Here is a 17,553-nt window from a genome sequence, read left to right on the forward strand (position 1 = left end):
TTATGCTTCCCAATAGAGCCAGTACCGGTACTTTGTGCAATTTGCAAATAATCGATTAGGCGTAAACATGTAGAAATGAACAAACGCTTAAAGAAATCAGCAACCACAGTACATATGAAAACATTAATTTTTGTTACTAAATAAGCTTAAAAAAAGCAAAACAATATCATTATATAGCTTTATCGAACACGTTTGAACTTATCATATTGCTATGGAAAAGCTTTAGATTAATTTAAATTTAGGTTCTGACGTGAAGTTCTAAGTTAAATAGTGCCCAGTTTTCCTATAATCATGTTCATTTATAATCTGTGTATTTAATTTAAAACAATTGAGCAATTTCAATTGATAATGTTTTCTCGTTACTGCGTTTACATTCAAAACAAATGTTTCGAAATTAATTATGTACGGAGATGAACTTTTTAAAAATAGCATCAATGCGACGCTGATAACAAACTGATTACAAACTCTTTCATCAAATGCAATTAAAAAAAAAGATATTCTTTCAGAACGCGCGTTTATCGATACAAAGTTAAAAACAAAGAGAGTAGAAAGGTCACATGTACCTTAAGTATAGATATGTATGTCATAAAAATATATTGGATGCATCAATTGAAAAGACACATTTAAGCTGAACAAGCTAGTATGTAGTTAGGTCTATATTGCCTGTGTTATGGCCATTTCAAAACATAAATAGTAGTTTAAATTGCTGTTTATAAGCACACATGAACTAAATAGAATAAGAGATCTTGAGATTTCATTGCTGATATTAACAATAATAATATAAGTGTAATTATATTTTTTTAAAGAACAAGATGAGCTTTGACATTGTCAGCTCAATTGCAGATCAGAGATATGAGCCAATGTTAGTAAATAACCTTGAATATAGTGGCCATTGAGTAAATGTTACTGTATATAGGTGTGTTGCATGTACATCTTAATTTGACATTCTTACATACTAAACGAACGGTATAATTGTTAAAAACACGGTCAGATTTATAGGCGATGATAAAAAGCCTAAAATGTCGATTCCAAACCCTTTAGTTAGTATTAAATGGAAAAAGTATATTAAGTTCCAAAGGGCATTAATATGTTCTTAAAATATAAACATTACTCTGAACTTCGAAGTATAAGACGCGGCATAACTCTGCCAAATTGCTAGTCAGAGGGACACGCATTGGTATGTTGGACAAGTATTTTGAAATTTCACTTACGTATGTGAAGAAGGTACGAGGATTTCAAAAAGTTGTACTTGAACCTAATTCGGGGCTTGGAAGAAGCAGTGATTTTTTCACTTTATATTTTACAATATTTTTGATTGGATAAAAAATGCGCGATAGACCATTAAATTTTGAAAAATTTAACATTATTAATATGATAATTAATTACAGTATACAAATGTTTATAAGGACATGTTTAAATGCTTTCTAAAATTTATATTAGAAAGTGCTTAGATAATAAATTGCTGTATAATTAAATAAATTAACTAATTATTGAGTTTATTGAAAAAACTTTTCCAATAAATTTTGGTCAGATGTTTCGGAAAAAATGTTAATTTTTGGTGTTGGGAAACAGCCTATTTTTACTTTTTGCAATTGAGAAACAGCTTGTAAGAGGCTGTAATTTTGTGCAAATCACTCAGTAGGATTCAAAGATTGATGGATGCAATATGTGTAATGAAGGAAACCTTTTGTGAGACAATATTATTGTCAACACAGCCATACCACAAGTGCTATTATGTAGTGATGCAGAGGTAGGTTATCTAAACTAAAAATAGCATATTGTGTGTATTTTCGCACGTCATAATATCATACCGTCCCATATATCAAGCTTGATAATAATTAGCAGTATCAAATATGTATATCATTGGCACTAATTTATACTTCAAGTTCATGTGCTTTGCGATTGAATGGAATGTTCTAAAACATGCAAACAAGAACATGAGGCGAAACTCTTTATGGAAGCACAACAGACCTCAACAATGACATTAACCTTACACTGGAGAATAATAACCTGCCAGCATGCGAATGTTCACCCTATAGGGACACTGTAAATTAAAAAAATCAAATTCCTATCATAAGTATCCTATAGTTCTTCTTGAATTAGTATATACGTACAGCTCATGGATAAGGAGCCTGAAGTTGGATTATGCAACTTAAGTGTCCACCATCTAACACAGAAAACATTGTGATAAGAGCAATAACTCTATGAAGCCTGATGACTGCCACCATGCTGGAAGGCAAGCAGATTTATGTCAAGGAGCTGTTCACTCTGTTGGAGTTAGGGGAGATACAGGTCACTATAGGGATCACCACACTTATACAAGAACACCTGGCCTCAAGTGAATAACATATTGATATCGGAAGTTGAAACACATACATTTAAGCGATTTAACACAGTTATACTGGAACACCTACCTTTCAGTGAGTAACACTATTGTACAGGAAAACCTAGCTTAAAGTGAGTAACACAGTTATAATGGAACACCTACTTTAAAGTGAGTAAAACAGTTATAATGGAACACGTACCTTTTAGTGAGTAACACAGTTATACTGGAAGATCTACCTTACAGTGAGTATTACAGTTATACTAAAAGACATACCTAAGTGAGTAACACAGGTATACTGGAACATCTACCTTATTGAGTAACAGAGTTATACTGGAACACCTACTTAAGTGAGCAACACAGTTATACTGGAACACCTACCTTTAAGTGAATAACACAGTTATACTCGCAAACCTACCTAAGCGTGTAACACAGTTATACTGGAACACCTACCTTTAAATGAGTAACACAGTTATACTGGAACACCTACCTTTACGTTAGTACCACTATTGTACAGGAAAACCTACCTTAAAGTGAGTAACATACTGGAACACCTACCTTTAAGTGAGTTACACAGTTATACTGGAACACCTACCTTTAAGTGAGTAATACACTTATACTTGAACACATACCTTTAAGTGAGTTATACAGTTGTACTGGAACACCTACCTTAAAGTGATCAACACAGTTATACTGGAACACCTAACTTGTAGTGCGTAACACCTACCTTTAAATGAGTAACACAGTTATACTGGAACAACTACCTTTAAGTGCGTAACACAGTTATAATGGAACACCTACTTTAAAGTGAGTAAAACAGTTATAATGTAACACGTACCTTTTAGTGAGTAACACAGTTATACTGGAAGATCTACCTTACAGTGAGTATTACAGTTATACTAAAAGACATACCTAAGTGAGTAACACAGGTATACTGGAACATCTACCTAATTGAGTAACAGAGTTATACTGGAACACCTACTTAAGTGAGCAACACAGTTATACTGGAACACCTACCTTTAAGTGAGTAACACAGTTATACTCGCAAACCTACCTAAGCGTGTAACACAGTTATACTGGAACACCTACCTTTAAATGAGTAACACAGTTATACTGGAACACCTACCTTTAAGTTAGTACCACTATTGTACAGGAAAACCTACCTTAAAGTGAGTAACATACTGGAACACCTACCTTTAAGTGAGTTACACAGTTATACTGGAACACCTAACTTTAAGTAAGTAATACACTTATACTTGAACATCTACCTTTAAGTGAGTTATACAGTTGTACTGGAACACCTACCTTAAAGTGATCAACACAGTTATACTGGAACACCTAACTTGTAGTGCGTAACACCTACATTTAAATGAGTAACACAGTTATACTGGAACAACTACCTTTAAGTGCGTAACACAGTTATACTGGAACAACTACCTTTAAGTGCGTAACACAGTTGCACTGGATCACCTAACTTTAAAAGAGTAACACAGTAATACTGGAATACCTAACTTAAAGTGAGTAACACAGTTGCATTGGCACACCTTCTAAAGTGAGTAACCGAGTTATACTGGAACAACTACCTTTAAGTGCGTAAAACAGTTATAATGAAGCACCAACTTAAGTGAGTAACACAGTTATACTGGAACACCTACCTTTAAGAGAGTAACACAGTTTAACTGAAACACCTACCTTTAAGTGAGTATACCTAAAAGTGAGTAACACTGTTATGCTGAAACACCTACCTTTAAGTGAGTAACACAGTTATACTGGAACATCAACCTTGTAGTGAGTAACACAGTTATACTGGAACAACTACCTTTCAATGAGTAACACAGTTATACTAACACACCGACCTTTTAGCGAGAAAAACAGTTATACTGGAACACCTACCTTGAAGTGAGTAATACAGTTATACTGGAACACCTACCTTGTAGTGAGTAACACAGTTATACTGGAACACCTACCTTAAAGTGATTAACACAGTTATAATGGAACACCTACCTTTATGTGAGTTACACAGTTATACTGGAACACCTACCTTCAAGTGAGTAACGCAGTTATACTGGAACATCTACCTTAAACTGTGTAACACAGTTATACTGGAACAAATACCTTTGAGTGAGTAACACAGTTATACTGGAACACCTACCTTGTAGTGAGTAACACAGTTATACTGGAACACCAACCTTTAAGTGAGTAACACAGTTATACTCCAACACCTACCTAAATAAGTAACACAGTTATACTAGAAAATATACCTTTAAGTGACTAACACAGTTATACTGGAACACCTACCTAAGTGAGTAACGAAGTTATACGGGAACACCTACCTTAAAGTGATCAACACAGTTATAATTCAACACATACCTTTGAGTGAGTAACACAGTTATACTGGAACACCTACCTTGTAGTGAGTAACACAGTTATACTGGAACATCTACCTTGAACTGGGCAACACAGTTATAATGGAACACCTACCTTAAAGTGAATAACACTGTTATACTGGAACACCTACCTTTAAGTGAGTAACACAGTTATACTGGAACAAATACCTTCAAGTGAGTAATACAGTTATAATGGAACAACAACCTTTAAGAGAGTAACACAGTGTAACTGGAACACCTACCTTTAAGTGAATAATACAGCTATACTGGTACACCTACCTTAAAGTGAGTAACACAGTTATACTGAAAAACCTACATAAGGGAGTAACACAGTTATATTGGAACAACTACCTTTAAGTGAGTAACACAGTTATAATGAAACACCTACTTAAGTGAGTAACACAGTTATACTGGAACCCCTACATTTAAGTGAATAACACAGTTATACTGGAACACCTACCTTTAAGTGAGTAACACAGTTAAACTTGAACACCTACCTTTAAGTTAGTAACATAGTTATACTGGAATAACTACCTTTAAGTGAGTAACACAGTTATACTGAAACACTTACCTTTTAGTGAGTTACACAGTTATACTGGAAAACCTACCTTAAAGTGAGTAATACAGATATACTGGAACACCTACCTTTAAGTGAGTAATACAGTTACACTGGAACACCTACCTAAGTGAGTAACACAGTTATACTGGAACACCAACCTTTAGGTAAGTAACACAGTTGCACTGGAAAACCTACCTTTAAGTGAGTAACACAGTTATACCGGAACACCTACCTAAGCGAGTTACACAGTTATACTGGAACACGTACCTTGTAGTGAGCAAAACAGTTATACTGGAACACCTACCTTTTACTGAGTAACACAGTTATACTGGAACACCAACCTTTAAGTGAGTAACACAGTTATACTGGAACATCCACCTTTAACTGAGCGACACAGTTATACTGGAACACCTACCTCAGTGAGTAACACAGTTGCATTGGAACACCTACCTTTAAGTGAGTAACACAGTTAAACTGGAACACCTACCTTAAAGTGAGTAACGCAGTTACACTGGATCATCTACCTTTAACTGAGTATCACAGTTATAATGGAACAAATACCTTTAAGTAAGTAACACAGTTATACTGGAACACCTACATTATATTGAGTAACACAGTTATACTGGAACACCAACCTTTAAGTGAGTAACACAGTTATACTTGAACACCTACTTTTAAGTGAGTAACACAGTTATACTGGCAGACATAGCTTAAAATGAGTAACACAGTTATACTGACACACCTACCTTTAAGTGAGTAACACAGTTATACTGGAACACATACTTTTAAGTGAGTAGCACATTTATAATGGAACACCTACCTTTAAGTGAGTAACACAGTTATACCGGTACAACTACCTAAGCAAGTAACACAGTTATACTGGAACACTTACTTTAAGTGAGCAACACAGTTACACTGGAACATCTACCTTTAAGTGAGTAACACAGTTATACTGGAACACCTACCTTAAAGTGAGTAATACCACTATGCCACCGCAAAATATAATACCTTAAGATGAAGATGAGAAATTTAACTGCAGGATTAGTGGTATGTTTTTATTCCTGCAGTACTACTATTGATTTGGGAGTATGAAAATTAAGATCAGCTATCATCATATCGTTCTTTATATACACACTTAAATGACAAATTGCTAACTCTATTACCTTATATATGCATATCAGGAAATGCATTTGTATTGTACTTTGTACTGTAAGTATATTTTCTGTAAATACTTTTAAAGTACAAAACACAAGATTCTTACCTGGATCTTCGGGCTCGTATGTGAACCATATCGAGTCACTGCCTTCCAGATCTGAGCTTCTCTGCAGCTGCATTTCTACAACCACTGGCTGCCGTATGTTCTGGTCCATAAATGGAGGCGTCTTAAACTTGATCGCAAACTAAAACAGTCACAACATGGTACATTAGAAACAATTTCCATTTTTAACATTTTTTGTTCACTTGTTGTCTCCGTACTCTCGAAATAACGAAGAGCTATACATGCAAGTGTTTAATATAGAACTGTTTTGCTCTCAACTCTTAAAATGTCAATGACACAATTAATGTGAAAGAAATCACTTTATCTTTATGTCTCAGATGCCAGAAAATACAAACAAGTCATACCTGACGATGAACTTCGTTCTGTCCAAAATCACCAAAGGCTTCCCACACAACATGCCCCTGCTGCTCTAGGTAAAATCTCACCCGCACATCATCTGTTAATCAAATTCAGTGAGTGAGATCAAGTTTAAAATGACAGTGTATTACTTTTACGGGAGTTCGGTAGTCGGAGACGCCTGGAAATGAGACTTTGCCTCCTAGTTTTTGTGTCAAGGAAGACTGTTGCACTCCTTAAAAATACTTTGACTTATTCATTTTGCATGATCATTATGTCCCAACTTTTGTACATCAAAAACATATCAACACATCATTTTGCTTGAACACATGGAAACAAAAACAAAACAATCAGAAATTATTTATTTTGGTTCACTGTCACAGTTTGTGCATGCAGAAATAGAGGAACCTCTTGAACTAGGAATCAACCCAATTGTTGCCATTTGTTTTCTCACACATTTTCACTAAAATATATATGCTTTTGAAAAACTTTCTCATAAGACTAGGAGAACTTGCATTACAGTGATTTCTAACTGTATTTGTGCCATAGGATTATTTCAAGACCACATGTCACAAAGTTGATTGTTTACATAAACAACTCTGTAGATGGATTGCTTTCTAATCGGCTATAAAACTCCTATAACGCAAAGGGTCAGTGACAGCGTCAATTTAACTAAGAAAAAGCTATGGAGAATATTTTATAAAAATATATATTTATGTATATATATGTACAAAATATACACTGCATGAACTAGCAAGTTATGTTTGTTTTTGTTCTTTGCAAGCAATGGACTCCAGAGTGCCACAATGCCAAAACTTTTGATGCAATCAAGCTTAAGTAAATTGGTGAAAACTGACAATTTAACTTACAACATAATTTCCTTGAAATCATGGTTGATTTCATAAATAGGCATACACTTAAGAGTAAAGTGAAAAAAATATTTTCGTTGATTTCTTGGTTAATTGAATAAAAGGGTTTAACCTAAAATCTGAACAAACAACAAAATACCTGTATACCTCGGTTGATCTTTTCACACAGTAGAACTACCTCATCCCCACCCTTAGCTTTCCCAGACGTTGGTTGGCAGATCACCAGGTCATTCAGCGCCTCTGCAAATGCAAAATGCTTTTATATATACTATCATTTAGCAGATCACTTTTAAAGCCTATTTCTGTGAATTTCTGCAGCTATGGCTACCGACATCACATTTGTAACGTTCCTACTTAATAACACACACAACTCCATTTAGAATATCATGGTATGTCACTTAGATTAACTTTAAATCATTTGCACACTTTTTGCAAATCACAGAAGGAAGAAAGTTACTATACCAGTTATGTATATAGATTTTTTTTAAATAAGCATTCACTAAAATAATTAAGAAAAATTAAGTAACTTTTATCTTTCATTTGCATGTTGTAAAATCTAAAACTGAATATAACCAATACAGTGCATGACTTATATACTTTATGCAGTGTTATCACCAGAATATAACTCCTTGTTTTATCATACTTTTGTCAATATTGGCTAAAGGGAAGGTAACCGTTATCTGATTATACCTCATTGTGGTCATGAGTTATCTGCAAACCAAAAAGAACAGGGAGATACATCTGACTGTATCGTACTTTTATCATGGATAGCCTGGGACACAACAGGCTTCACAATCCCGGTTATCTTCCCTTGTTCATCTGGCAAGAACACTTGGAACTAATCTGCTGACCAAGTTTCATTAAGATATGACCATAAATGTGGCCTCTAGAGTGATAACACGGTTTTACTATAGCCATATACAGCCATATTAGGGAAAATGCTCCGCCCCTTGGCAGCCATGTTTTTCGAGCAAACGTAACCATTTTCGAACTCATCCAAGATATCATGGAGACCAATCTTCTGACCAAATTTCATGAAGATTGGACAAAAAATTTGGCGTCTAGAGTGTTAACAAGGCAAATGTTGACGCCGAACGCATAGCCTTGTAATTAAACTAATAGGAACAATTTTCAGACTTACCTTGCAATTATATTTCCAGGTAAATAATCAATAAATCCGTTTTAAAACACAAATCTTTGATAATCACACAAAATCAGATCTCATCAATAAACTGTGTGCCTCAAAAATTATATCTTCTCGTATCCATGGTGCCAAAGATCAAAGAAATAGCACAACAAGGTATCAAGTTGCTGATCTACAAATAGGACAACAAGGTTCACTCAGAGATGTGTGTTGATTTGTGCTCATGCAGCTGATAAGGGTCAGTGGGAGTAATTAAGTTTGCATTCATGATTGGAAGTCAAACAGTTCAAGCTATGTATAGTTTGTCTCCCTTAATTAATTTTCTGCGAAATAAATATTACTACATTAACCTTCGAGAATATTTAACTAGAGTCTAAACAAGGTTTTACTATAGCCATACAATGAAAAGTGCCCCGTCCCCTGGTGGCCATATATTTCAACCAAACAAAATATTTTCAAACTCGTACAATATATAATTAGGATGAATCTTCTGACAAAGTTTCATGAAGATCGAACAATAAATGTAGCCTCTAGAGTGTAAACAAGGTTTTACATCTGCCATATGTAGCCATATAAGGAAAAATGCCCCGCCCCCTGGTGGCCATGTTTTTCAAGCAACCGAAACCATTTTCAAATATGCCTAAGATATCATTGGTACAAATCTTCTGACCAAGTTTCATGTTGATCGGACAAAAAATGTGGCCTCTAGAGTGTTAACAAGGTTTTACTATAATAGCTTTATAAGGAAAAATGCCCCGCCCCCTTGGCGGCCATGTTATTCAACCAACCGGAACCATTTTTAAACTCATCCAAGAACTCATTGGGACCAAGTTTCATGAAGATCGGGCAATAAATGTGGACTTTAGAGTGTTAGCAAGGTTTTACTTAAGCCATATATAGACAAAGAAACAATGCCCCGCCCCCTGGTGTCCATGTTTTTAAAGCAACCGGAACAGTTTTCTAACTTGTCCAAGATATCATTGAGACAAATCTTCAGACCAAGTTTCATGATGATTGGAAAATAAATTTGGCCTCTAGAGTGTTAACAAGGTTTTACTATAGCAATATAAGTAACAAATGTCCCTCCCCCTGGCGGCCATGTTTCTCAAACAACTGGCATCTTTTTCGAACTCGTCCAAGATATTATTTGGATGTATCTTTTGACTAAGTTTCATGAAGATTGGACAATAAATGTGGCCTCTAGAGTGTTAACAAGGTTTTACTAGAGCCATATATAGCCATATATGGAAAAATGCCCCGCCCCTTGGCACCTTTATTTGTCAAGCAAACGTAACCATTTTCAAACTAATCCAAGCTTTCATTAAGACCAATCTTCTGACCAAATGTCATGAAGATTGGACAATATATGTGGCCTTTAGAGTGTTAATAAGGTTTTACTATAGCCATATAAGGAAAAATGACTCGCCCCCTGGCGGCCATGTTTTTTTACCAACTGTTATCGTTTTTAAACTCGTCCAAGATATTATTGGGATGAATCTTCTCACCAAATGTCATGAAGATTGGACAATAAATGTGGCATCTAGAGTGTTAAACTGTAGCCATATAAGGAAAATGCATCGCCCCTTAGCAGCCATGTTTTTCAAGCAAACGTTACCATTTTCGAACTCATCAAAGATATCATTTAGACAATTCTTTTGATCAAATTTCATGAAGATTGGACAATAAAATATCATCATGAAAACAAGCAATCACGTTTGATCATAGTAGGGATATAAAATACTTGCGTAATATAAATTAAATGTATAGATTAATGGTATCATAAAATGCTAGATTTCTATCGCTCATTAACACTAGTAAAGTGTTTTCAATAAACATGTAAAACAGTTCAATTTTCAAAATATGCAGGTGTTTTTTTCTCCATTTGAATGCTAAAATTTATCAATATTTTCATTCAATGTAAAACGAAACGAAAATTCATTCAATGTAAATGAAAATAAAAACTACATTGAAAGATTGGAATGTATTGCGCTTTTTTAGGGCTTTGTTTTTTAACTGATTCAATGCACCTCTTACGATAAATTTCTATCGTATATATTACTAAATTACTTAATTAAAGGAGGTTTCTACAATCCATTTAATATGCTGCAATAAGATCTTTCATAACAAGATTTTAGCATGGCCTTTTTCTGGGTTAGTCAGTTTTCTTCAAGTTTATTGTTGTAGCTAGACTAAACAACAATAAAATTATCCCCTTTCAATCTCCCATCTTACTTTAAAAAACAAACAAAGTAATTTACACCACACCATAATGAAAAGAACAATGTTAACAAAGCAATAGACTTTGTTTTGACCAAGCAATGGTGCACAAAACACATCACCTCCGAATGCAGAAATACAAAAAAACATCAGGCCCGTATTAACCAACTGATTCTGAGACTTAAGTCTAAAAATAAAGAATTGCAATATTTTATAACTATTTACATTGCATTTCCACATTCTTCATTTAAAACAGTTTTATTAAATGACATAAGCATCAAATTTAGCCTGTATATATTCAAACTAATGAGTATGTTTTCTTTGGACTAAGATTATTCTTTACTCTAAAGTCAAACAATTGGTTGGTGTATACGGACCCAAGTTACATGTGACATCATTGTTAAAATAATTGCAAATGAAGGATTATGCAAAATTCATGTGTTTAGTATCTTCTAAGATATCGTAACAATACAAAGCCATTGTAACAGTCTAGGAAGAACTTTGGAGGGCACATGCGTTGTTTTTTTCATGATCTATGATAACATCAGCAACATTCCGATAGAAATGCTTTGTCAACGATTCAGAAATCAACAGGTTTCTTGAAAGTGAAAAATATTGTTATTTAAGCTTTATACTGCAAAAACCTATAGGTATACTAACACCCTTAAGTCTGTATCCTGGGTGAAACCAATAACCATTACAAAGAGTGCTGTAGGAAAGATCATTTGACCGCTTGTTTAGGAGAGATTGAGCACAAGACCCAATGACAAGGGTCGACAACATCCTGCAACCTTTTATTATCATTTGTAATTTCACGCTGATATTTAACAAGAAATAAAGTTTGATGGTGTGCCCAGCACAGTTTCTCCAAATAATCCTGCGCATGTTTCCCAGACAAATCAGAGACTGCTTTTTCAGTCTTCAACAGCATCACCGAGTATATTTGTAAGCAATTAAAATAAACAAGCACCAAACAGTGCTACAAAATGTATATACACGTTACCAAGTCATCAAGGTGTACACTGACAGAATTATACAGGTCTATGTATTGTGATACATTGTACAGCATACACTTACCTAAGTGTATGCTGTACAATGTATCACAATACATAGACCTGTAGTGCTCAAAGTGATGTCTTCAAACGACGCCATGATTGTGATGCTAGCGTAAAGATAGGAGTGCTTGTAGAGACCCCACAAGGAACAAATTTACTAAATTGTGTGTGATGTGAACTGATATTATTTTAAAACCCTAACTTTTGTATGGCAGATATATTATCACATGCTGATCATTGTCTGCAATTTGAGTCGGATACTGGGTAAACAGGGCCTAATGCATGGAACAACACTATGCACATGCATTAGGACCTGTTATCCCAGAGCGTGGCTCATCATTGTCTTACCACTTCCTATGAGGTGAGGGATATTTTTTCAGTAGATTACGGTTTAGAATTTTCTATTGTGTTTTGACTTGTATTTTATTATATCGGTATGTTTCACTGTATAATTCTGTCAGTGTACACCTTGATGACTTGGTGTTCATCTATTAAACCCCCTTTTCACAGAGCACGGCTCATTTATATGCAAACAAAAATAACGTGTTCTCCTTATTGTGGTATATTTTGAAAGTAATGATCGTCATCAATGTTTTTAACATTTTACTTTACAGCCTGAATAATGTTATTTGAAACGTGTCTGCGACACACACCCTTCCCTCAAATGAAACTTATGTATTCAGAATGTAAAACATCATATTCATCGATTTTTTCTTAATGTACAATGTCCGGCAGCCATTAATGGTAAGTTTTTAATTCAATTTAACTTTCCTGGCATTTTGCCAATATAAGTTTATTGCGGAAAGTGTGTAGGTGCACTGTCCAGTATATCGCTCAGATAGAATAGCTTGCCGTTGGCGCCTATTTAACAGCCAGGTCACTGTTCTGCATTGATAACACTCTATGTTGAAAGTCGACTTGCCCTTCGGCAAATATATTCATTGAGAAAGAAAATGACTGCATGTTTAAAATAATTGAAATGGTAATAAATGATTTGATAATAACCTATGACACACAATGACACGTCCACTATTACAGGGACCTATCTACCAGACTATCATGGCCTTGTTTACCATGGTGAGGGTAAAACTTCACATGAGAATAAGAATTAAACAAACACTAAATGATTAATCTTTGAGTTTTGCACAAGGAGCTTGAATGTCCATCTGAGTGATCAAAAAGAAGAAGAATCAGATTTAAAAAAGCTTTGTCGTTCACATTGTAGTTTTGACTTCCCTTGGGAAATATTACTAAATTACTAAATTAAAGAAGTTTTCTACAATCCATTTAATATGCTGCAATAAGATCTTTCATAACAAGATTTTAGCTTGGCCTTTTTCTGGGTTAGTCAGTTTTCTTCAAGTTTATTGTTGTAGCTAGACTAAACAACAATAAAATTATCCCCTTTCAATCTCCCATCTTACTTTAAAAAACAAACAAAGTAATTTACACCACACCATAATGAAAAGAACAATGTTAACAAAGCAATAGACTATGTTTTGACCAAGCAATGGTGCACAAAACACATCAGTAACTAAAGGATAAGTCAAAAGTACAATGTAAGGACTCTCTTACATGATACCAACTCTTTTAGGAATGAAAATGACCCTAACTGTGGTAAAACATGTCCTAATGCATTAGTCTGCACAGGCTAATCTGGAACAACACTTTTCGCTTTCACTGGATTTTTATTTTGAATAGACCTTAAAACAAAACAAAAATCCATGTAAACAACGTCTCGTCCCTGTACGCCTGTGTAGACGGCACAGGCTAAACTGGGGCGACACTTTTTGCAAATGCATTAAATCCCAGAGTTAAGCTCAAATCTACTAACTGAAAGTGACCCAGATATACAACAGAGACAACAGATTCAGACTTGAGATTTATTTGCCATTCAATGACCAGGTTCACCATTAAAGAGCATCTAAATGTCGACTCCTGGTCAAAGTGACACAAGCAGACAAAACATCTGGCCAGCTATCAGTACTAAAGACGTTAAGTGAACACAGAGCCAAGATGGACTGGTCAGCAGACCACAGTGACCATATCATACTAGAGGAGTAAGTATGTCATTTTGGTACGAGCTGACCAGAGAACTTCCACCTGGAGGTCACACTGCACTAATTGGGAGTGTGCCTGGGTCAGACTGGTCATATTATCCACATATCATTGGGGCTCATAATAAAACTACCAACTAACAAGCAAGTTTTCTTGCATCGAGGTAATTTCAGTTTGTGCTAACCTAGCTAGTATCCATTAAAAAATAAATAAATAAAAAGTGTATGTTACTTTACTTCTTAGAAAATCTAAGGAAAAAAATCCCCAATGAAATTAACCAAAATGTTGAAGAAACACAAAGGATTAAGTAATTAACCACAAAAGGTTTGGTTGTGATTAAATGGCGTTTCTAGCTATCCATTACAGGAACTCTTAAAGCCGCCCGAGTTAATATATTTCACAACAAATCGGTTATCTAAACTGACCAGAATTGATCAGTATTCGTCAGATACATGCTAAAGCTTACATGTTACTCTTCCATACTGAATGTCGCAAAAATTGTGACTAAAAATGCCAAAAGCATCAAAAATACGAAACCTAATCATGTACATAACGGAATCTTCAAGACTATTAATAACCTGTGACGTATGCACGCTTTGGATCACGTGAGCGACAATTTCACGTGATTTCCACTTCCGCGCATTTCAAAACAAAGAAGAACTACTAAATAACACAATCAATTTACAAACAAATTATGTCTACGGATAGCCCTAGCAAAGTGATTATAAAATATGTTTTTGTCGTAATGGATAAACGAGGATCATTGTGTATTGAATATCATGTTCGTAAAAGGTCAGAAGGCAAGCTGATTGCATAAAAACGATTTCTCAGATCAGCATTTTTATTTAAATACGTTGGCTTCAGTATCGAACTTACCAATTTTACGATCACAAGCTTCCAAGTCGGTCGATTTTACATCTTCCTTAACGTTTAGGTCTGTGTGCCTCCCTGAAAAGGTGTTTTGAACCAACAAAGTTTCACTTGTCGGCGGTGTTTCATTCTGATGGGTTTTGGTTTCCATGCAAGTTTGGTCAACTGTGACCCATGTTGTTTGACCATTGTCGATCTGCATTTCTGGAAATTTGATTATATGCGCACGGTTAATATCTGCACCTTTGATAATAGAGAAAGTGTTAAGTATTTTTTCTATCTATGCATACTATTGACATGTTCCTGTCCACTTATACCAAAATTGATGTGTACATTAATATTAACAGCATAAGTGACCTATAATATTTTAAGCAAAGGAAATTAAATAATATTACGTGGTTTTTGATGGGAATACTGGTGTGATTTTTCCAGCAGACACTTTAACATAGCATTCATATGCTGTACATTTGTGTTTTCAATTCCATCTGGACGGTGCATTTCCATGTTGTGAGGTAAGGCAGCAATCATGTATGGATATAACTGCTTGACTGAAATAATATTGCAATTGTGTTCGATCTCAAATTCACTAATTATTTACTTTAAAACTTTGATAACCCATTCGTTTTTAAGTCTTCTTTAAATTAAGCTGCTCCAGCAGCTGGAGTTTCACTTCTTTATATTCATGATTGCTTTTGAGAACCAGTTATAGTAACAAAAATTATGTTCAACTATCTTATATTATTTGTTCGCTCACTTCAAGGTACTTTATCAAACTGTAAACTTTGATTGTTTGCATAATAGACTCAGTTACTGACTGATATACAAAATACCATCATTGACTTCCATGTACAATCAGTTTGACATTGAACACTATTTTTACATTACTAAGAAGTTGCTTAACTATATTTAGTCAAGAATTGTGTGTAAATACTTATTCGCAATTATTAACATCAATCAAACATTTGAGATAAAATAAATTGAATAAAACATTATGAATCCTTACCAATTGTGTCAACTGATTCAATAAAATCTGATTCCAACATGTCGACCGTAATTGTTAGATTTCCAAAGCTTGTGCTTTTTCTCAAGTGATCTTGTAACGATTTGAACAGCTGTGTCATCCTGCCATCAATGCATTTCTCGCATAAGTTTATCCAGTTGGACATGGACTGGCATAGGATCTTAATGATTATGCTACCAGGTCGGACATCGATCATTTCATCTCCGTCTAGTTGCAAAAAAATCACAGACGAATAGAAATAATTGTGTTATTTATTCACAACTAAATCATTTTAAATAGTTGTGTATATGTAAACAAATTTATATCTAAATAAGTAAATGCTCTTACCCGCTTCAACAGCTTTTTTTACATCCATCAGAACAGTGTCGATATCACCGTTAGCTTCTTGATCAGGATTAGATATTTGACTGCGGATTGCCTGCACAATTTCATTTGATAAATGCTTTTCGTTAGCTGCCCCCATTATTTCAGCAACAATCGTACCTTAAAAATATAAGCGGAGATAACTGTATAACTGGTCAAATATAGTTATTCGTAGGTAACAATGAGTAGTAAATTCAAGCATCTACTTCCAGTTGAATCGGTGTTGATATTTAAACAATACAATACTAGTTAATGTTTTTAAATACCATTAATATTTCTGGCGTGAGGTCTATTATACTTTAGAATTTCCTTGAATATCAGTAGAATCGTTTTTACATCTGAAAGTACAAGGAAAAATAATGTGTGCATAACATTTTGGAAAATATGGATATATGCATAGATGTCAAAACAACTCGATTTTTTTGATTTTCTCAAAGTTTGAAGAATAAACGTAAATGGTATCATATCTGAATGTTATTTATTGTATATACTTTATATCAAAAGCACCCAGCAGTACATAGTGCCAAACCGTATTTTTTGAAGATGAACATAGTAAATGAATATGAAAAAATAGAGGACATTTGTTGATTTCGGAAGATTATTTATATTAATTCAAGAGTGATTAGATATCGAGTTAAAATATTTTCTACAATCATGAGCAGATTAAAATGCATAATCTATACAAACCAACAATTTGTTAGTTTATGCCTTTCCGCCGTTTTTTTTTTTACATTTTAAACACATTCAATTGTACCAATCCGCGGGATAAATAGAAACAAAATTGGCATAAACAGTTTATAATCAGTGCGTTACAAAGTTTAACCGTCATGAATTTATGTTAATTAAATAGTAGTTTTTGATGTATATGTTATAAAATTGACATGTTGCAAGTTGGCGCCTTCGCACGTACCATACTTATATGTACAATACTTAAGTGTGTAATTCAACTTACCGCACTCCACGTCTTTCAACGTTTTGTAGCTTTTTGTTACAACTATGTTGGTCTTAACAGTAGTAACTTCGATACCACGGATCAGTTCGGATTGTTGCACTAGTTCCTAAAATACCAATG

At 34.4% G+C, this 17,553-nt stretch overlaps 1 protein-coding gene across 3 annotated transcripts in view; it reads right to left on the bottom strand.

Moving 5' to 3' along the window:
* The window catches only part of LOC127837564 (uncharacterized), a 147,055-nt gene that overhangs the window by 125,034 nt on the left and 4,468 nt on the right, over positions 1-17,553 (bottom strand). For all 3 annotated transcript variants that reach the window (XM_052364759.1, XM_052364758.1, XM_052364760.1), the window contains 6 exons: positions 17,434-17,539; positions 16,748-16,819; positions 16,446-16,601; positions 16,101-16,325; positions 15,493-15,645; positions 15,104-15,301 (listed from right to left, as the gene is read on the bottom strand). In XM_052364759.1, coding sequence (XP_052220719.1) covers positions 15,104-15,301; positions 15,493-15,645; positions 16,101-16,325; positions 16,446-16,601; positions 16,748-16,819; positions 17,434-17,539 — 910 coding nt within the window. The remainder of the gene's footprint in view (positions 1-15,103; positions 15,302-15,492; positions 15,646-16,100; positions 16,326-16,445; positions 16,602-16,747; positions 16,820-17,433; positions 17,540-17,553) is intronic.

Source organism: Dreissena polymorpha, chromosome 7, assembly GCF_020536995.1.
Source record: "Dreissena polymorpha isolate Duluth1 chromosome 7, UMN_Dpol_1.0, whole genome shotgun sequence".
Taxonomy (NCBI): Eukaryota; Metazoa; Mollusca; class Bivalvia; order Myida; family Dreissenidae; genus Dreissena; species Dreissena polymorpha.